The sequence below is a fragment of the Ictidomys tridecemlineatus genome, chromosome 6 (genome assembly GCF_052094955.1).
Source record: "Ictidomys tridecemlineatus isolate mIctTri1 chromosome 6, mIctTri1.hap1, whole genome shotgun sequence".
Taxonomy (NCBI): Eukaryota; Metazoa; Chordata; class Mammalia; order Rodentia; family Sciuridae; genus Ictidomys; species Ictidomys tridecemlineatus.
Window position 1 is genome coordinate 29,822,147 of NC_135482.1, and position 22,133 is coordinate 29,844,279.

At 31.4% G+C, this 22,133-nt stretch overlaps 1 protein-coding gene across 5 annotated transcripts in view; it reads left to right on the forward strand.

The window, feature by feature from the left end:
- Window positions 1-22,133, forward strand: part of Cep290 (centrosomal protein 290) — an 81,938-nt gene that overhangs the window by 58,153 nt on the left and 1,652 nt on the right. For 3 of the 5 annotated variants that reach the window (XM_005324421.4, XM_078053041.1, XM_040280194.2), the window contains 12 exons: window positions 1,811-1,956; window positions 2,262-2,417; window positions 6,229-6,352; window positions 10,569-10,703; window positions 11,334-11,420; window positions 12,366-12,530; window positions 13,048-13,170; window positions 14,348-14,520; window positions 17,989-18,130; window positions 19,236-19,309; window positions 19,869-19,963; window positions 22,038-22,117. In XM_005324421.4, the coding sequence (XP_005324478.2) occupies window positions 1,811-1,956; window positions 2,262-2,417; window positions 6,229-6,352; window positions 10,569-10,703; window positions 11,334-11,420; window positions 12,366-12,530; window positions 13,048-13,170; window positions 14,348-14,520; window positions 17,989-18,130; window positions 19,236-19,309; window positions 19,869-19,963; window positions 22,038-22,117 (1,500 nt within the window). Of the gene's footprint in view, window positions 1-1,810; window positions 1,957-2,261; window positions 2,418-5,834; window positions 6,353-6,772; window positions 10,704-11,333; window positions 11,421-12,365; window positions 12,531-13,047; window positions 13,171-14,347; window positions 14,521-17,988; window positions 18,131-19,235; window positions 19,310-19,868; window positions 19,964-22,037; window positions 22,118-22,133 lie in introns of those variants that run through there. The other 2 variants (XM_040280196.2, XM_078053042.1) reach the window with 2 other exon arrangements.

The following is a 22,133-nucleotide window of genomic DNA, read 5'->3' on the forward strand; positions in this document are numbered from 1 at the left end:
GTCTAGAACAGACCTGGGTTGACATTTGCTTTTGTTATTTCCTGTTCATTATTAAATTCCCTCAGCCTTGCTTTCCTCCTTAAATTTCAGGGTAATACAAAACACAATTTAATTGCCTAATCAAGGCAAAGCACTCCATTCCTTGCTTCGGAATCATTTATTTACATACATTATGCCCCCAAATATTATTTACATTTCTAGAAATATAGATAATTTCTTATATGTATTTCAGAAAAAAGAAATTAACTATGAACCACTTACTGAAATTTTTACATTTAGAGAACATAGTTCTCCAGTATTAGAGAAGATTGTTTTGATAAGACAAATAATCCTAGTTAGGAATTTAAATTTAAGTTATGAATCTCAACACTTTTAGACCCAAAATGACCTTTTATACTAAATATAATGTTTTATAATATCCCCTTCACTATTACAAATGGAATTCATGGTTAATATAAACTAATTACTTAAATAATTTCAAGAATATTATTAATAATATCTCAAATAAATTTTTATAGGAAAAACATGAAAGGAAAGTAACATAAAATAATAAGTATATGACTATATTATTCATATTTCAACATGTAAGTAGTCTGGCATGTTTATGTTAAAAAACAGAGGTAGTTGTGTGCTTTTACCTTTACATATCATTAATGTGAGTTGTAAGCTACAAATATAGAGTAATACAAGTATGTTCTATTGGTAGTTCATCTGTCATGATTGCATTTCCATTTATAATTTGATTTCCAAAATGATAAACTGTAATTCTCAGCAAAACAATGTCTATAGCCTTACTTTGTATAATGGCCATTGTATTCCTAGAAAATTAAATATATGGTAAAATATTCAAAAGTTTCTTAGTATTAGTATATGAAATGGAGATAAATGTTTAGCTCAGACAATTGTGACCAAAATTTCTAACTATATCAGTGCTCAGTAGGACATTTATTGAGTACATGTGACTGTCCGATATTGCTTGGACTTTCTTTGGCTCCTTTTTAAAAATTATAACAAGCCATGACACCACCTATAACCCGCTATGTTGCCCGCTCCTGAAGTGCACTAGTTCCCTTCCTTTTCTTGTAAGCACTTATCATCAGCTGATTTACTATCCAATATGTTTTGATTTGTTTCCTGTTTTACTGTATACAGTTTGCTCCCTTCACCACCTCCAACATAAAATGGTTTGTAAGATTTATGAAAATTTCATCTGGTTTATTCATTACTTCTATTCCTAGTCCCTAGATAGTATCTGGCATGTGATTAGTACTAAATATTGCATAGGAGTGAAGTAATAGGCATTGAAGACTTGAATACACTGTGATTCTAGGAGATTGCAATGTTATAACAAGATCAGCTTTTCATTTATACATAAAAATTCTTTATTACAACCAGAGAAATAAAAAGTTGTGCTACAGTGGTACCCAATGAATCAAAATGCACTCTGCTGTCATATATACCTAATTTTAATTAATTAATTAATTAATTAAAAATAAACAAAACAAAAAAATCTTTGTTAGAAGTTTACTTTAGCCATGATGACCTATATTAGAATTTGCATTTAAAGTCTCCTCAAGGGTGTTGGCATTAGTCAGTTGTTCCCCAGAATTTTGTCTGACAGGTAATAGAATAAAACCTACTTAGAGTGAAGCTTGGCATGTCTAAATATTTTAGAAATTATATAGCAAATGAACCAATTATCATTTGCTTAGAGGTATTAATTTACTGTTGTTCTTGGCAGATTATAATTTGTGAGTTTAAAAAATAAAATAATTTTTATGATTTTCTAACACATATGAATTGTTTACAGAGTGCTAGAGAAGAATTAATTCGGTGGGAAGAAGGCAAAAAATGGCAAACCAAAATAGAAGGAATTCGAAACAAGTTAAAAGAGAAGGAGAGAGAAGTCTATACCATCACCAAACAGCTGAATACTTTGAAGGATCTTTTTGCCAAGTGAGCTTAAATTTCATTGTAACACTAATTATGTATCCAATCTATTGACCCAGAAATTATATTGTTTTGTCATAGTTGGTAATATGAGCCTTTTTCTATTTTAAGTTATTTATTATGTATAATTCAGTTTTTATTTATTTTATCAGTTTTAAATGAAATTTCCTATGGTTTAAAAGTAAGTTGATTCAGATTAAATACAGAATGGTATAATTGCCATATGTTGGTCTGATAAGCTGTAGTTTAATAAATTGAATAAGCAAAATACTAAATGGTTTATTTTTTTGATTCTATATTAAATTTCACAGAGCTGATAAAGAGAAACTTACTTTGCAGAAGAAACTAAAAACAACTGGCATGACTGTTGATCAAGTTATGGGAGTGCGAGCTTTGGAATCAGAAAAAGAGTTGGAAGAATTAAAGAAGAGAAATCTTGATTTAGAAAATGACATATTATATATGAGGTAAGTTATTACATGGAAATGTAGTACCTATTGTAATGAAAAGCTGCTTGACCCATATATTTGGAATAGTGTGTTTTGTTTCAATTTGGGGTTGTGCTGGTTTTCTTTTCCCAAGTGAAGTTGAGATATTCCTAATGTAATTCTAGATTGTAGTATTGTATTATTGACCTTTAAATATTATATTGTGAGCCTCTAGGTCTTGTTTAAATTCTATGGAAAATGTAAATGATTTGTTTTAGCTTGTAATCTGTCTAATTGGTTAGGTTAAGGCCTCAAGTTGCACCCTCCTTTCTGTGGGTTATGGTTCCTTTGTCAGTTCTGTTTTCAAAGCTTTTTTAGTGCCGTTCAGATCTGTTCTGCCTGTGCACTTACCAGTCAACAGTCTGGTACATGGGCAATGTTTTATTCAGTTCTCAGAACCCTTAGTATTGTGATTTGATTAGGATCAGATCTATATAGTGTGCAGCTGAATGGTGAGCCCAGATGTCCGTAAACAACTTTATAGCTCAAGAAATATCTCCCTCTCTTTATGATACTTCCTATTTCCTTAGGGTTCCCCATTTTGGTACTTCATACAAATCTGGGACTTTAGTTAAACCATGCTATGTACTTCATTAGTTGTACATGTCTGTAGCTGAGTCAGCAATAGGAGGGCAGAAAGCAGGAAGACAAAAACTATTTTTTGCCCTTTCACTTTGATATTACAGCTCTACCAATAAGATTTTTTAATTCTTTGTGTTTCCTTTCTTCTTATTTGAGTTAGAACTAGAAAGCTTCTCTAGAACTTTTTCCTTCAGTGCTGACTACCTCCAGTTTCACATAACATGTTTCAAATAATGTGTTCAGGCCAATTACAATAGGAGAAAAGAAAAAGTTAAATTCATTGCCTGTCACCTGGTACTTAAATTCTGGTATTCTATTCTTGACTGCCTTATATGGTTTAGTTTTCAGTATCCTCAAGTAGTTGCTCATGAGAGACAGGATTGAGTGTGTTTATTCCATTGTACCTGGAACCACCACTTACCCTCCACCTGCGGGAATCATGCCATTTCGTAAGAGAGTCTTTGAGACTTGTTTTCCTCTTTCCAGACTGTCTTCCATATACTTGTAGTAATAAAAAGCAAAATAAAATGTTTTCCTGTCATTATAATTTTTGTTTCACATATTTCTTCCAAGATGAACTTTGGTTTGTTATAAAGAATTTGTTATTTCATCTGCTAAGTGCTTACAATATCATAATCTGTAATCATGTTAATAATCATTGTCAAAGTCTGGAATCTACATATAATATTTAGATATGATATTTATCCTTAATAAATTTACCATGACTTTGTCTATTAATCTTTAATAATTACCTTTACTGCTTCTTTTTGAAACTTTATAATCATTTTTAATTGACATAAAAATTGAATATATTAACGTGATGTTTTAATACATGTATGAACTGTATGATGTTCAGTCAGGGAAAACATATCTATCTACTCAAACATTTATCATTTCTTTGAGACAAAAACATTGAAAATCTATTATTTTTATGAGAAATATAGTACGTTATTATTATCTGTAGTCACCCTAGTGAACACAAGAATTTATTTCTCCTATCTTAACTAAATATCCCTTAACCAACCTTTTCCCATCCCTCCTTTCTGCACGCTCTCCCTAATCTTTATTCTACCCTCAAGTTCTGTGAGATAAATTTTTTTGTATTCCATGTATGAGTGAGATCATGTGGTATTTCTGTGTCTGGCTTATTTTACTTAATACAATGTTCTCCAGTTCCATACATATTGTCACAAATGACAGGATTTGACTTTTTTTTTTTACTGAATAGTATTCCATGGTTTGTGTTTGTATACTACATATCAATTCTTTAGTTGATGGACACTTACATTGTTTCTGTTTCTTGACTACTATGACTAGTACTGTAATAAACATTGTAGTTCAGATGTCTTTTCTACATAACAATTTCCTTTCCTTTGTGTTTACATCATAGTGGTATTGCTGAATCATATGGTAATTCTATTTTTAATTTTTTGAGGAACCTCCATTCTACTGATTTATAGTCCCACCAACAGTATATAAGGATCTTTTTTTATATCCTTACCAGCTCTTATTATCTTTTGTCTTTTTGATAATAGACTTTCTGTTGTGAGGTGGTTTTGATTTTCTCATTGTGGTTTTGATTTTCATTTCCCTAAGGACTAATGACGTCGAATGTTTTATTCATGTGCCTCTTGGCCATTTGCATGTCTTCTTTTGAAATTTTTAAATTAGATTCTTTTTGCTGTTAAGCTTTTAAAGTTCTTTATCTATTTTGGAAATTAATTTCTTGTCAGGTATATAGTTTGTAAATATTTACTTCCATTCTGTATTTGTCTCTTGATTTTGTTGATTATTTTCTTTGCTGTGCAGAAGTTTTTTAGTTTGATATAATTCAGTTTAATTTTGTTTTCATTTCCTGTACTTTTGAGAGTAATGCTTCTTTATTAATGTCTAATATTGTGTCAGTATGAATGTGATATGGACCTATAAGTGGAGCACCTTTACATAATATTCTGGTGGACTGCTAACTTACATTCCATCCTCTTTCCATTTAAGTTACTATTTTTTTAAATTCTTCATAATTTTCCTTGATAGGGAAAAAAAGATCAAGAAATTCTTTCTCTTGATAACTGTTTAAAGTTACTGTGTAGTCCCAGCAATGGATCTTCCTCTTCCATTTTTCTGAATCTAAACCTATGTTAAAAACAAGCAAGCAAACAAACCTCTTTCAGTAGCCTTTGTAGTTTTTACAAGGATCAAATCATTTTACTTTTGAAACCTTCTAATGCTTTTAAGGGCCTATTATTATTATTATTATTATTACTATTCTATGTGTTAATCTGTAAAGGCTGCAGTAGTTGGAGAAGATTTCATACAAGAAACTATCTTGTCTTCTTTTCAAATTCAAAGAACTTCTGAATTTTAAGGATCAATTTCAAATATGAATCACTCTAGCAGAGATATAGAGGCAAGAGTGAATATTTCATGTTTGGGTCAAAGTAGATTTATTTGCCTGAATAAAGGTAGTCTCCTGGACAATAAAGTTGGTTGTGCCAGATTGTTGAGGGTGATGTAGACCAGGTAGACATGTTTAGATTCAAAGTGACAGATTATTATCTGGAACCATTAAGAAATTTTTTTATATCTTTGAGCTTTTTGAGACTGACCATGGATATTATGCATTTATTACATAATGCTTTTAGAATAGTGGATATTTTAACTGTCTTATATAATGACATATAAATTGATATACATGCTATTTTAAAATATGGAATATATTTCTTTTTCTTTTTTTTTTTTCCCCCTTTGGTGCCGGGGATTGAACTCAGGGGTACCACTGAGCCACATCCCAGCTCTATTTTGTATTTTATTTAGAGACAGAGTCTCATTGAATTGCCTGGTGCCTCGAAGTTGCTGAGGCTGCCTTTGAACTCTTGATTCTTCTGTCTCAGCCTCCCAGACCTCTGAGATTACAGGCAAGCACCACCGCTCCCAGCTGGAATGTATTTCTGTAATTGTTTTTTATTGGTCAAACTGCATTTCTTACCTGACAGTTTAAAGGAGTCCTTCATTAAATCCTTTGTAGAGGATTATTTTAAAATATAAATTGTGATGGCAATGTTTATATTAAAATTTTGGAGTTTTGAAAAAATTAAAACATATACTTTATTAATAATATATTGCAGTTTCTTTCTTTTATGCTATATTTTAATATAGTAAAATTGTAAAATTTAGGTTTTTACAATACAGAGTCTATGGTTGTTTGTAGGACCCATCAAGCTCTTCCTCGAGATTCTGTTGTAGAAGACTTATGTTTACAAAATAAATACCTTCAAGAAAAACTTCATGCTTTAGAACAACAACTTTCAAAGCAAGAATATTCTAAGCCTTCAGTGAGTATACATCTTTTCTTTCTAGTTTTAAATGCATAAAAGCATAATCAGTTCATTCCAGAAACATTAGATTCTTCTCATTAATATTAAATATAGTAAATTCAACTTTTATTTTTACTAGATAATGATGTATAGTAGCTTCTTTAATCCTAACATAATAACTTAAGACTTTAATATTTGCATAAAGCTTCATTACAGTTGATTTCTAAAAATTCTAAATGTAGCTATCATGAAGTTTTTTATGATAGGAGCCTATAATTAAATGTGAAAATGTTGTAGTAATGTTTCTATTCTCATGTTTATGTTTCTAGTTTATAAAATATTCATTAATGAATAATGTAGAATTGTTTGTTTGATCTCATTTTAAATAATACATATATTTTATGTTTTTTCCTTTTCATGTTTCTTGTACTTCAACAGAATCTGGTATGTGACACAACTATGTATTCTACCCTTAGTAGTGTTAATAAATACAGACGTAATACTTTTCACAAAAGAACACTTTGTTCAGGAACAAGGACAAAAATAAACTCTTAAGATTTAAAAATAGAGAATAAATTCTAGAAACAATTACATCATCGTTAATACCCTATGGTGTAAAGAAACACAAAGTAAAAATGTTGTAGTTCCTACTAAGTTAAATCAGAAGCAGTATCAAACAGATCGGTCCATTTAGGTCAACTAATGATAACCTGAAAGATTTGACTCAAATTTTGAGTCTGCATCAGATCCTAAAGTTGAGAAAGTTGATCAAAATATTTTGAAAATAGTAGGCAGGAACATAAAAATGAGAAAGAGAATGAGATAGGTCTAGGACCATAATAATTCTATAGTTGCTGATACAGTGAATCATTGTGCTGTGGATGGTGCACATACAAATCATGAAACTGGTCTCATCAATTCAGCCAAGAAATGAATGTCCCTGGTAAAATTTTCACATTCCTTTATTTCTTCGTTAGCTGAATTTTCTTAGGCCAATTCTAAAAAACATATAGTTCCAATGGGATAAAATCTGTAGCATTTGTTAAAACAAACAAACAAGCAAAAAAAAAAAAACCCCAGGAACTATTAATAAACTTTGCCTTAAGCCCTAATGTTAACTGATTATTAACAAAATTAGTGGTTTTGCATTTCCTAATTCAGTTTAGAACTTACTGAATAGTAGTAGAAAGAAGGCACTCTATATGTGTTAGTATTGCCTTAGATATTTCTAATTCAGACAGCTGTTTGCAAGTAAAAGCTCACTACAGTGAATATCAGGAATATTTTGTTGCAGTGATATATAGCAGGTTCACTTAGTGATCTTTTTGCCATGGATGGTAATATACTTTTTTAATAATGAGAAAAGAGAGCTTTCATGTGTTGTCTGTGTTGTTTTAGGCTCTGTACCTAAGTATATTTCTCAAAATATTTTGCAAAATATTGTTCATATTTTACATAGGAGGCTTAAAGAATAAGTATCTTTAGTGACCCTGTAGAAACAGAATCAGGCTTTAAATTCAATCTAACTCTAGTTTCTGAACTTTTGTTTATATACTACTTTGGGTCCATTTATATTGAAATACAGAATTAAGACAAGCTTGTTTCCAGTTCAAATAATATGTAGCCTTTTTTCTTTATCCTTTCTACCTCTGATGTTCCAGTCATGCCTAACATCAACTAATATTACACATCTAGGAGAAAATAGATGAAAGTGATTTAATTCTTATTTTATTTCTTTATCCAGGTTCGTAATTTTTTTTCTTTAACTTCATAATTAATGAGAAAATTTGAGATGCCTGTTATGTATTATCTAATTTCCATCCACTAAGGATTTGATATTAAGCAATTTATGACTTTTAGTGGGATCATTCTTCAACAAAACACGTGGGAAGTCCTATGAAGTTCATCATACAAGAAATCCATTTAAATTATCATGAATAGAAAGTTTTATTAGAATTTATTTTCCAAAGATTAGGAGAATATGATCTAATATCTTGTTTTATTTTCTAAGGATAGAAAGAAAAAGTGATTCACATTCACTTATAGTAATTGCATTCATATTTTAGTGAGAAATATGTTTAGAAACTATTCTCATGTAAAATCTTCATCACATAGAATTATTCTCTATTAATTAAATTATTCTCTATTAATTAAATTATTCTCCATTAATTAATTAAAATATTTTTTATTTATCAATCAGTGGTACTTATAGGTGATTTAGCATTCATAGATTCACATAGCTACCACAGACACAAGAGACAAAGATAGGGAAACAGAACAACTTAGAGACAAAGAATTAAATATTCCCATGTCTGAAGTGAACTTAAAAGATATCTTCTCTAGTGCCTTTATTCATAAGATTCAAAAACTTGATAGTCTTGTAATTGGTAGGATTTACTTTATGTTAATTTATCACACTGAATTAGAATATATGCCTGGGTAGTCTGAATAAGTTAGAATATGTTACTGTGGTTTATAGGCATCTTCTTTTTCTTGCTAATATATGCCTATGCATACTCATTCCCTTAATCTGGTGAACATATGTAGTCTTCCTGCCAGTGTTCTGCTATATGCCTCATTAGAATCAGACATCTGTCCAAAATTTCTTTACTTTTCCATTTCCTGTATTGTGATTTCTTTGCTTTTACTGTGTTTTACCTTAGAAAATACATTTATGGAATTACTTTACTTTCTAACAAAAGTAACAAGTATAATGTAGATTTCAATAATTAAATCACTATTAATAGAACCATGTATAACATGTAGATTTATTTATATATTTTAAGAACTATAATGTCTATGGAATTATTGACTTTATTGAACCCAATTGAAGCGTTTGAACCAATAGATGGAGAAAGTTTAAGGAAAAAGTACTAAAGCCATGCTCTGCACTTTCACAAAATTATTTTATATGATGCTGTAACAGTTCTATGAAGTAGGAGGTAATCAACCCAGTTTATAGAAAGAATAATCAAGCACAGTTTTCTCTTTCAAATACCTTACAGTTTAGCCTGAGAAATAAAATTGAACATAAATAATAACCAAGGTAAATTCTTGCCAAAAGAAATGCAAATGTAGTATTAATGCATTTCCGAGAGGGAGTAATTACCTCAAGGAATACAGAAATGCTTTCTAAAGAAGGAAGGAATTGAGGCACTTCTTTTTTAGACTAGAGTGCATAGTTTGGGCTGCCATTACTGAATAAACTATATATATTTGCCCACTGTAGGCATATATTCCACATCTGAGGATTCAACCCACCATGAATTAGAAATATTCAGGAAAAAATCGCATATGTACTGAATATATACAGACCTTCCTTTTCATGTCATTATTCCCTAAGCAATATATTATAATTAACTATTTACACTGTATTAAGTATTATAAATAATCTAGAGGTGATTTAACATATATAGGAGGATGTGTGTTATATGCATATGTGCCATTTTATTTAAGGGACTTGACCATCCACAGACTTTAGTATCCTTTGGGGGAAGGTGGGATGGTCCTGAAATTGATCTCCAGGGGAGACTAAGGGATATCTGTACTACAGATTCTGTGGCTCAAACAACAGAAATTTATGGTCTCACAATTCTGGAAGATCGATGTTCAAATATCAAGGTGTGGGCAGGGTTGGTTCTTTCTGAAGTCTTTACAGGAAAGATCTATTCTAAGTCTTGGCTTGTAACTGGCCCTCTTCTCACTATGTCCTCAGATGCCCTTTCCTCTATGCATTGCTGGGTCCAAATTCCCAAACTTCCCCTTTTGATAAGGATACCAGTCATACTGGATTAGGGTCTACCCTAGTTATGGCATTTTAATGTAATTACTTTTGCAAAGACCCTGTCTCCAAATAGGTTGCATTCTGAAGGTGCTATGAGTTAAAATTTAACATACAATTTGGGGGGTGGAGGGATATAATATTACTGTATAACAATTATACAACCTTTATTTTGCAGTAACAAAACCAGCATAAACTATTTAACTATTATGAGAGTATGTATGAAAACATTATACATATGAAGGTTTCTACTTTTAAATAAAAGAAAACTATATTACTTTTATCTGTAAGTTTTATATTCCAACTTAATTATCTTTTCTTTAGAGCTCTCCAATTTTTTCACATTCTCTTGAGAAAAAATTTTCCTTTTGATATGGTATTTTCTAATTCAGTATGTCTTATCTGGCTCTAATTTATTAAACTTTAAAAATTCCAAATTTAATTTTCCTGAAGACTTCTGGAATAGAGTCAGATGAACATTGTCAAAAAGAACAGGAGCTCCAGAAGGAAAACTTGAAGTTGTCATCTGAAAATATTGAGCTAAAGTTTCAGCTTGAACAAGCAAATAAAGATTTGCCAAGACTAAAGGTAAATTTAATGGGCTTTATTATCTTAAGAAAATCAAATGCCTGTAACATTTCTGCACCACACATCTAATTGTTATATTTACTTATATTGTTAAAAAAATGCATATTCATAAAATGTTAGGTAAGATTACATTTAAACAAGTCAATATAGTATATAAGTTGATGTTAAGTGATAACAATGGTCACACTTGAAAATATAAGGATAATTGTTTCTTTTAGAAAGTTTGCTTTATTTTGATCTTAATAAGTTGGTTTTTTAAATTCAGTATTCTATATGTTAGCCTGTTGATGGGAGTTTTTCTTTTTGTCGTGGCTAGAACTTTATTCTCTCCTTTTCTATCACGTGAATATTGATCTATATATGTAAATTATGGCACAGTTTCAGAGATCTAATCCCAAATTTGTATTGTACCCTAAGGCAGTATATAGAAAATATTTCTTGAAAGTTTACATATAAAATATTCTCTTATTAATTGAACATATGTCTTTAGTTCAGAATATCCCTTGTTAGTCTAGAGACCCAGTTGCTTAATTTGACTGTACAGTTGAAAACGTTACTTCAGATGAATTGTTTTTATTTCCTTTTCAGTGATCATAATTATGTCAGATTGCTACATATTTTATCTTTCAGAATCAAGTAAGAGATTTGAAGGAAATGTGTGAGTTTCTTAAGAAAGGAAAGTTTGAAGTTGAGCGAAAACTTGGTCATGTTAGAGGGGTGAGTATGTTGCTTGGGAAGCCAGGACCAAAAGTTTAGGCCTCCATTGATTTCATGTTAGTGAGTGGCATAAATAAATGAAACCAATCATAGTTCAAAAACTCATTCCAGTAATAATGTTAAATATATGATGGATTTAGTTAAAATTTGAAGAGTATTATTATTATTAAAAAAATATTCAGAGCAAATATTTTTGTGATGATCAGCAATATATTTTTCAAAAATGAAAATATATGTGTACACTATAAAAATTTACAATTTTATGTTGCTCTAAAAATTTTTAATTTATAAAGAAAGTAAATATGTTGTTAGTTATATAAAAGTTTATATATTAAAGTTATTCATGCTATAGCATGAATGCTAACTAAAATGTAAATTAAACTATGAACTATTTTTGATTATAAGAAATTAAATTTATTGATGGGTAGCCTTCCTCTGTTGATATATTTATACAAGGTTTTTTGTTTCAGATATCTTCTATTATATTGAACAGAAGCTGAATTCCTAAGCAGTGGCTATTCTTAAGAGAAAATTGCATCTTTTAAATTGCAGCCAAAATTTGATTACTGATGAGCTATATTTCAGTTTTTCTTTTTGATTTTATTCCATATATAGAAAATTTTGGTATACTGGAGAGAACATTAGCTAAATAGAATATTTGAATTTATTTATTTAGATCAGACATCAAAGCCTGAGTATTTAAGCTGTTACTTACTAATTATGTACTTGTAGGAATGTCAAATTCTCTAAGTCTTGGTTTTTTAGTATATGAGAATTATAAATCTTATAGGTTGTTATAAGGATATTTTAAATTAACACAGGTTTGGGGATCAAATATTAGGAATTATTAATAATGAGCACAGTAATAAACCTGTTGTGTTGGTACTTCAGTATCATAGTCTATGAAATGTTTGTTAAATTATAAATTGGCATATTCTCTTACAGTCTGGTAGAAGTGGAAAAACAATCCCAGAACTAGAAAAAACCATTGGTTTAATGAAAAAAGTAGTTGAAAAAGTCCAAAAAGAAAATGAACAGTTGAAAAAAGCATCAGGAATACTGACCAGTGAAAAAATGGCTAATATTGAGCTAGAAAATGAAAAGTTAAAGGTAATATTTTTAGTATGATCATTTTTTAATGGGAGTGCTTTATTAATTTTAATTTTTTAGGAAAAATTTAAACATTCTACAAAATGGCTTTAATACATGTACATATTTTATGCAAACAGAAAAACCTAAATTGGAGGAAAAGGTAAAAATAGTTACTGAATGGCTCCCCTTATCTTCCTTATTTCAAGACCAATTTGTTTTCTCACTATGTTTTCTCATAGATTAATTACCTGTGTATTTTTAAAAATACAGGTGCCCAAGGTCCTGAATAATCTGATTATTTGATGACATGTTCTAAGATAGGTGTAGTGAGAGGGTTGTTTTTGTAGTTAAGTCATCAGATGTGTAGCCAGACTTGGGTACTGCTATTCTAGATGACCAGTATTTAAGGAAAGACCTTAATTCTAATCATATCAAATATAGTCTCTAAAACTATGTTGAATTAAATTTTATGAGTTTACAAGTACCATTTATTTGATTACCTTGTTTTGATCTTTTTTCTTTTTTTAATCACCAGGCTGAATTAGAAAAACTTAAAATTCATCTTGGACGTGAGTTGAGCATGCATTATGAATCCAAGACCAAAGGCACAGAAAAAATTGTTGCTGAAAATGAAAGGCTTCGTAAAGAACTTAAAAAGGTATGACTTATGATTAATTATAATCATTAATTTATGTTTTAATTAAGTAGTATATCTTGGCAGTACTGAAAGTAGAAAAGAGCATTTGTTTAAAGTAGCTAGGAATTGTAGTGAGAGATTTAAGAATATGCCTGTCATTACTTTGAAGGACATTGAAATAAACAAATTTAGAGTCAATATAATTAAAAGCTACTCATTCTGAATTCAGTTCCTAGTTCTATTACATATTAATCTTAGGAACTGGGGCAGGCTACTTAAACTAATCTCTCTTCCTCAGTTCCCACATATATAAGTTTGGGAATAAGAACTATACTTGTCTCACAGAATTGCTGTAGGATTTAAGTGACTTAATCTTTATGCACATGCTTTAGAACAATACTTAATTTCCAGTGAGAAATATATGAAACTCTTTGGTTAAACAGTAAGATTTCTTTCTATTTAAATGACAAAATATATTCCTTGCTCTATGCAAGTCAGCAAGTCGGGTATTGTTATTTATATGGATAATTTAGTGAATACATTGAAATGAATATTGTGAAAGCTAGTTAGAATAGTAATTGAATGCATTGTGAGGCCAGAGTAATGTTGTTCCTTGAAGGTGGATGTTTAATAATAGAAACAGTCTGTTATTTACATATGGCTTATGCTTATAGCCAGGTGTCTTAAGTGTTAGGAAATCAAAACACAGAATCTTTTAAATGTGTAAAGAGACAATCTATCTAATTATCCTAAAAATATTAAGAGAAACAATGAAAAATTTAAAGTAACCACTAGAGTCCATTACTTGTAAATATATTTCTCTGAGCTCATTATATGATCTTTTGTTCTAATTATCATCATATTGATGTTTTAGAAGAAGAGAAACATTACATTTTGATTTCAGATTTAATCAGCATTTAGAACTTCAGGTTATTTATGTTTTCTAATTTGTAATGGTAATTTCAAATACATTGTATCTTTGAGGACAGTGTTATGTTTTATTATAATGTACTAATTATCTTTTTTTTAAGAGAGAGAGAATTTTTTTAATATTTATTTTTTAGTTTTTGGTGGACACAACATCTTTATTTTATTTTTATGTGATGCTGAGGATCTAACTCAGCACCCCACGCATGCCAGGCGAGCATGTTATCACTTGAGCCACATCCCCAGCCAACTAATTATCTTTTAATGATAGGAAACTGAAGCTGCAGAGAAACTACGGATATCGAAGAATAATTTAGAGATATTAAATGAGAAGATGACGGTTCAACTAGAGGAGACTAGTAAGAGATTACAGATTGCAGAAAGTAGAGGTCCACAACTTGAAGGTGCTGACAGCAAGAGCTGGAAGTCAATTGTTGTTACCAGGTAGGACCAAATAGTTCAAAACTTGCCCAGCATTTAATCATGTTTGATTCTGGTATCATTGATTTAAAGATGAGCCCATTCTGAGTAACTTAGAAATTTCCTGATGAATAATTTGTTATTTACTTTAGCATATCACTCCCTTTTATTCTATGCCAGCATTTCCAGAAAATCTTTTTCTTCTCTAAAACATTTAACTAGTTTGGATGGCAGAGCATAGAACGGAACAGAACTGGGCCATAGAGCTTGATGTGCATCGTAAAGCTGCTGTCAGCCATGAGCCTGGGCTAACACTTCCCATCTTTTCCTGAGTGCTACTTTTCTTCAACTGAAATCTCAGCTTTCTTTTTCACTTTGCAATGCTGGAAATTGAACTCAGAGTCTTGTGCACACATGCAACAACAGCTTCTTGATTGTTGTTCATTTTCTATTTCAAGTATGAGCTAGAAACATTTGAGCTGTCTTGTCACATTCTGTGACATACAGGACCTAGGTTGAACTGCATTACTATTTGGAGTTAAATACTAGAGAAGTTTCTCTTCAGAAAGCCTCAGTAGATAAATGCAACACAGCTTTAGTGTTTCTGGCCTCTGCTTTTTGATACTCAGGTTTTTTTCCCACCATGTGAACCTTTTCTATAAGTATGTGGAATTTCTGCCTGTGAAACTAATTTATATGATACTGCCATCATGACTATGATAAGTTGCTAAAAGACTGGTGTCATTCCCATTTCCAACTCAAGAAGTCTAGAAGTTAGTAACCAGTAGGATCCCAGCCTTTGTCCTTTTCTACCAAAAGTTTTCCTCTGTGAAGTTGTATTCTTTGTCATCAGCACATCTGTTGCTCCAGTTCAAAAGGCAAAGACATCTTACCTTCCTTTTTTCCCATTTGAAGTCTACATCTGCCCTACCTGCTCTTTAGAATGACTTTGGTGGGGGACAGGGTGGCACCCATCATCACTACAAATAGGATGGGAATCTTAGCAGTGTTAGACTATAGCGAGTCCCACAATAAGGCTTGTTGCACTGTACTTGCCCCATCAGCCCAGACTAAGGAGAAAAGAGAAAGGTTAATAAGCAAGCATATTGACAGCCCAGAAGTCTCTATGGTCTTGGAGAAGTAGTCCTTGATTCCTGTTCTGATACCATACCAAAATAAGTCAGAATCCATCCTTCTGCCCTGTAGCTGACACCTTTTCCATCTACAAACTAGGAATAAGTATTCTGTCAGAAGGTGAGTATTAGGGTGTAAATATCAATTGTGATAATAAGAAGGGGAGAAAGGTCCCATTTTTTTCTTCTTGGACACCAGCTGTGACTCTATGTTCATTTCTTGGTCATTCATTTTTTTCTTCTGTAATCACATAAGATCTCAAAATTTTGAGTTACTCTGAGATTTATTTGTTCAGCAGATATTTATTCTGTACCTGCTACTCCCAGATTCTGTGCTTTAAGCTGCATATTACTTCTCAAAAGCTATCTTGCCTGGGTTCCTTGAGAGCCAGGTGACTTTTATAGCTTAGATAGACCTAATTACTGTGACCTTTACTGAATGATATATCTTTGTGGGCTTAAGTTATTCTCATTTATGGAGAACATAATCCCCATCTTCCTTTTCTAGAAGGACTCTGTGAGACTATAAAAGAAATTATTAGGGTAAAAGAATTAATACAATTTGTGAACAGTTGGTATGAGACTTAACCATAGTTGAAGATAACTTTTTATATTTTGGATCACTTATATATTGTTGTTCTGTTCTGAGAACTGTACAAGTAACTAAGCATAGACAATGTCTCTAATAAACCAGTTTGAAGAAGAAAAAAGTCCAGGTAGTAGCTTCTTGACAGAGATAAGCCTCATTCTGATTCTTGACCTTCAAGTTCCCTAAATCTGTCTTGTTCCCATCCCTACTCTTGGCATTGGGGGCTGGGTCTAAAAGTGTTAATGCTGAGGTCTAGGAGTGATAGCACACACCCAACTCAGTGAAGCTGTTTAGAGAGCACTTTGGGCACCTTTGGCACTGGAGGTCTATTTCATGCTGAAATCCTTATAGTTGTGTTATTCTTTACTCAAAAAATTTATTAACATGTATTCTGTGTCCTACATTATGCTGAGATAGCTCAGGGTTATTTGGGGGCCATTTTAGATGGGGTAATTAGAAAATTGGTAATTGGTAATTGGGTGGCTATGAACAGAGAAATGGAGGAAGTGAAGGAGTAAACTTCTGATCACTATTATTCACCTTTAGCAAATATTTGGTAGATAGTCCTTGTCAAATTAAGAACATTCCCTCCTAATTTAAGTTTCTAAGATCTATCAAAAGCTATTTGAATATATTTAGACAATCATAACTGTCCTTTCATTTACTGTTCAGATTTTGTTTCCAGAGCAATACCAGCTTTTTAAAATTAGCTTAAGGCATTTCAGGTTTTTTCTTTCTTTCTTTGGAAAAGTTTGAATATTATAAAAGACAGCCTAGAAGGTATGGTGTACCTGTACAACTATGAGTCTCAATTTTTAAAAAAATTTTTTTGAAGTCTGAAATATTATCATTTTCTTGATGGTTGCAAATCTGGACTTTTAGATTAAAAACTTTATCCTTCTCCCATCATGCACTGTTTCTCTGAGCTGCGCTTTTGAATAATTTGTTCCTTCTTAATGAAATGTCTTTTTATTTTTATTTTTTTTTCTGCCTGGATATCTGTTCTCTGTATAACATACAATGAGAAAAGCTTTCATTACCATCTTTATCTTCCTAAGAATACCTAGTAATGTGAATTTGGTATTCTGATGAATTTAACTTTGTATTTTCTTGTTTTTTGACTGAAAAAGTTTTAATTTTACAATTTTACAGTGGTCAAATTCAGACTTCATCATTATTTATAATCTTAGGAAATATCTAAATTCTCTAATTAGCTCATCTGTGAATTAGGGATACTTATCTCTTGTCTTTGCCTTTTTAATTAAAGCTGGATGTGTAATAATAGGAAGAAAAATATAAAATATTATAAAAATTTTCTGAAATCAAAAGAATTTCATTAAAAATAGACCCAGGTATCATACTTCCAAAACTGTGAAGCTCCAAATTCAGGTGCAGCAGTGTGTTTTTATGAAGTTAGAGTTGGTATACTGACACCCCATATTCCTTTCACCATGTTGATATTCCCTCGTGGGCGCTAGCAGTCTTGCCCATGGCTTCTACTTCTGTCCCCATAGTCCTAGTATGGAACCACAAGCTCTTCAGGGGCCACTTGCACAGAAGTATGTGTATGAGCTGGGAGACTTCTCTTGTCTCTCTTGTCCTCACCTTTTAATAATATCAAATAATTACATAACCTTTTAAAAGAAATTTTCCCAAGAGACTATAGATAGTACGATTATTGCTTATTTTTAATGTGATAATTTGCACTGACTTTTAAATGATTAAGAAAAGCTATGTGCCATATTTATACTATTTTTTTTATACTTTTAGAATGTATGAAACGAAGTTGAAAGAACTGGAAGCAGATATTGCCAAAAAAAATCAAAGCATTACTGACCTTAAACAGCTTGTAAGTGAAGCAACAGAGAGAGAACAGAAAGTTAAGAAATATAATGAAGACCTTGAACAACAGGCATGCAATATGATTTTTCTTTATGATAAAATAATGCATCAAATGTCAAGAAATTCCTTGCATTGTATGAAGTAGAAAAAAACAACACTTGATAATTTCTCCCTAGGAGGCCCATCTAACTGAATGGCACCACCATTTCATTCATTTATGTAAGATAAAAACCAGATCATCATTAACTTTATTTCTTCTGATTCCTCACATCTTTTTCATGATTAAATCATTTCAGCTATTTTTTTTTTCAAATATATCCCAAATAAGATTACTGTGCAGCATCTTCATCACTACCATTCTTATGTAATCTCCTAACTGGTGTCTTAGCTTCCCTTCTCATGTCATTTCACCTCCATATTTCTGGTCTACGTGGTTTTCAAATAATCCTTTGAAAGCATTAAGCAGATTATAACAGTAAGACTTGTTAGCTACCCCAATTTTTTATTACAACATTATCACACACAGAATCTTACAATGGTTCTCTGTTACTCTAGAATAAAACTTTATAGTGAAGTATAACCTGTAAAAACATAGATGGTCTGCACCTGTTTTTTTTTTCCTTCAGTCTCATCATATGCCACTTTCCCCTTAATTCAGTGTTTTAGCCATATGCTTTCCTTCAATCCTTTGAACAAACCAAACTCATTTAAAGTTCAAATATTTGCAAATGCTTCTTTGTTTAGAATACTATTCACCCAATATTATCATAGTCCATTCCCATACTTTGTCTCTCTTTAAATGGAGGCTCCTCAGAGTCCTTCCCTAACCATAATCCAATACTACCTTTCTCTACTCTCTTTTCTTGTCCTGGTTTATTTTTCTTGATGGTCCTTTCTTCTCTCAGATTGTTATCACATATCATATCATATTATATGCTTATTGTCTTCACTAACTAAAAGGACCATGCAAGAAGGGACTTTGGCTATTATATTCACTGCTATATCCTCTGTACCTAGGACCATACCTAACATGCAGTAGTTAATAATTGTTGAATGAATGAATAGTAAAAAGAAATAGAAATGTGTCTTTGAAACCCAACTTTTAATATTCTACTTTATTAAAAATGTGTTTATAAAACCTCATATTTCTGTGCTAAACTTATATCTTCTTACAGATTGAGATTCTCAAACATGTTCCTGAAGGTACTGAGACAGAACAAGGCCTTAAACGGGAGCTTCAAGTTCTTAGGTACATTCTGTGTTCATATGACTTGTTTATTTATTTCTTTTTCTTTTTTTTAAGTTATTATTTTTTAAATAACTTGGTTTCCTAAAGCTAGAAACAAAGAGTCTTTCAACTTGGCTGCCTAATGAGTTCATTCAATCCTTATTTCATCCTTCTGATACCACGCAGTCCCTAGATACTGAAAAATAAGTTGCCAGTTTGTAATTTAAACTTTCGTAACAGCACAGATGGAATTAAACTTTGGCTTCCCAGAGGCAAAATACTAATGAAAGAAAGAACAAGTAATTCTTTACCTTTAGAAGTCTGTATAGCCTACTTCCACTGGGCTCTTCTCATAAGAAAACTCTTAAAAAACACATTTGGTCACATATTAAGAAAAACATGAAAACATTTGCTTCTGTGCTTGGTTTGCAAAATGGGGCATTGCAACATAGAGTAGATGTTTACCTTGGTAAATACTAGCACATTTGGGGTTTTGTACATCACTAATTGATAAGGAATGTCTATGTATTTTCTGGAGCAATGTCTCTTGTTTTTAAAACACATTATTGTTGTGTTTTAGATTAGCTAATAATCAGCTGAATAAAGAAAAAGCAGAATTAATCCATCAGATAGAAGATAACAAGGACCAAAGCAGAGTTGAAAGCATCACACCTGGTAATATATTTTGTAAGACTTGTTAGCTACCCCAACTTTTTATTAGGGTTTGCTTTTTTTGTTCATATTTCTAATATTTGTCTCTATATAAGAAGAAATGTGTGTATGTACATGCTTCCCCCAGCAATAGTGATATAATTTCTGTGAATGAAGAGAATAGACATAATATGTATATTATTTTATATATATGTATAAATATTTTCTTGGAAGATGGTATAAAATTGGATTCATACCATATTCCCAACTTACTATCTATATCAGGGACATCTTTTGAGGTCTGTATGCAAATCTGTCTCACTCTTTTAATGATTTTATAATCATGATTATTGCATGGATGCCACATTTATTTATTTACCTTTTCATGGACATTTGAATTTGAGTTTCTGCTATTATAAACTAATTCTGGTTCCATTAATGACTTAATGGAAGTGCCAAATTTTGCATGAAAGATTATATCAATTTTTATCTGAACAATCTTTTGACTATTTCATGTAGCCTTTTCAGTATCCTATCATAGCTCTGATGTTACTTTGTAGTAAAGCCATCATGTGTGACTTGTACTAGACATTATGCTAAGTGCTTCACAAGCATTCTACTTTATTCTTATAACCTACAGATAAGTTTTGTTGTCATCATTTTTCATGTGATAAACAGACTCAAGGTTGATAACCAGTCCCCAAGGTTATAATAGCTAGATAGTGGCAGAGGCAAGATGAAAACCTAATTCAACAAAATTCCAAAGTTCCTTGCTATTCCCTGCTCTTAACCACTATGCAGTAGTGCCTCTTGGTGAATAAAATTACATGCATTAATCTCTTGATATATCTCTGATAGCACTCAGCTTGAACTGTACAAGACCAGACATAGTGTAGTGCAAAAGACCTTTTAATACTATTGACATTAGGCATGCTATTTTTTCTAAACATGTATTCTCAGGGAATTTCTGAGCCCTCTTGTTTCATATTTCCTATGGGAAAGAGACAAAGATGCCTGTCATATTTTATTAATTGTTAAGCTCCCAAATCAAACCAAAACTGTTTTGGCAGTTCAAAATTACTATCAAAAATAGATGTGATTTAAATAGCTTTTGGAAGATGCTATACATAATATTCACTTCTTCCTGCATTGTTTCACTACCAGTCTATGTAATATATAAATATTAAAATCAACTTAAAATTTCTTAGCACTTTGTGCAAAAGTAAGGGAATCTTTCAAAGTTTGTTACTTAACAGAATCCCGTAACAAAATTTTTCCTTAGTCTTTTTTATCTCCATTCTTCTCCTAGTTATACATAGGGAGGGGATCATTCCCAGGGTACCTTAATAGAATATGCTTGAGTCATGTACATTTGTTTGCTGTCTATTATTTCCTCAAACTTTAACATTAAAAAATGTTTACCTTTCAACAGTTACATGTGACTTGACATATTATATATAGTGTTTAAAAAAGTGATCTATATATCTAGCAAAGGTGGGGTTAAAAAGTCTATTTGCCTATTGATTCTCACTATAAAATGTTAACATGGGGAGCACATCCAGTAAATTCAAACCTTTGTGCTGTATTTGCTTTTGTTTTCCTGCCAAAGTATCAGGCTGTATCTGATGTTTTAGTTGTATCAAACACCCTGCCCTAGGGTATTGTGCACATACTAATGGCACAGTAACTGACTTATGTGGAGTAGCCATTGCTTGTGGGATAGAAGTAACATTTGGCCAGCTCACCGTTTTAGCCATTTATCTAGTAGTCTGCTTCTCTGATGTACTTTTAGTACCTAACAGATTTTATTAGTTGTAGGATTTTTCTCTGAAAAATAAGAATTGCTTCTAAAGCATTTATCTCCACTTCTAATTCCGGGCAGATGCCTTTTCTCTTTAGTTGCTATGGAATGACAATGCCTAACAGAAATTTTTTAAAATAGTATTCACAGCCTGAGAAAGTTTCAACCATTTAGCCCTATTTTCAAGGCTCTAAGTTTCATAAGTTTTCTGCTTATTTTCTAAATCAAATCCTTTATGTTGAACTTAATTCAGAATAGAAAAAGTGTGAGTCTAGTTTTTATAACTTTTTTTGGCAGATGCTGATCAACTAAAGGAACAAATAAAAGATCTAGAAACACAGCTCAAAATATCAGATTTAGAAAAGCAGCATTTGAAGGTAATTAAATAATTTT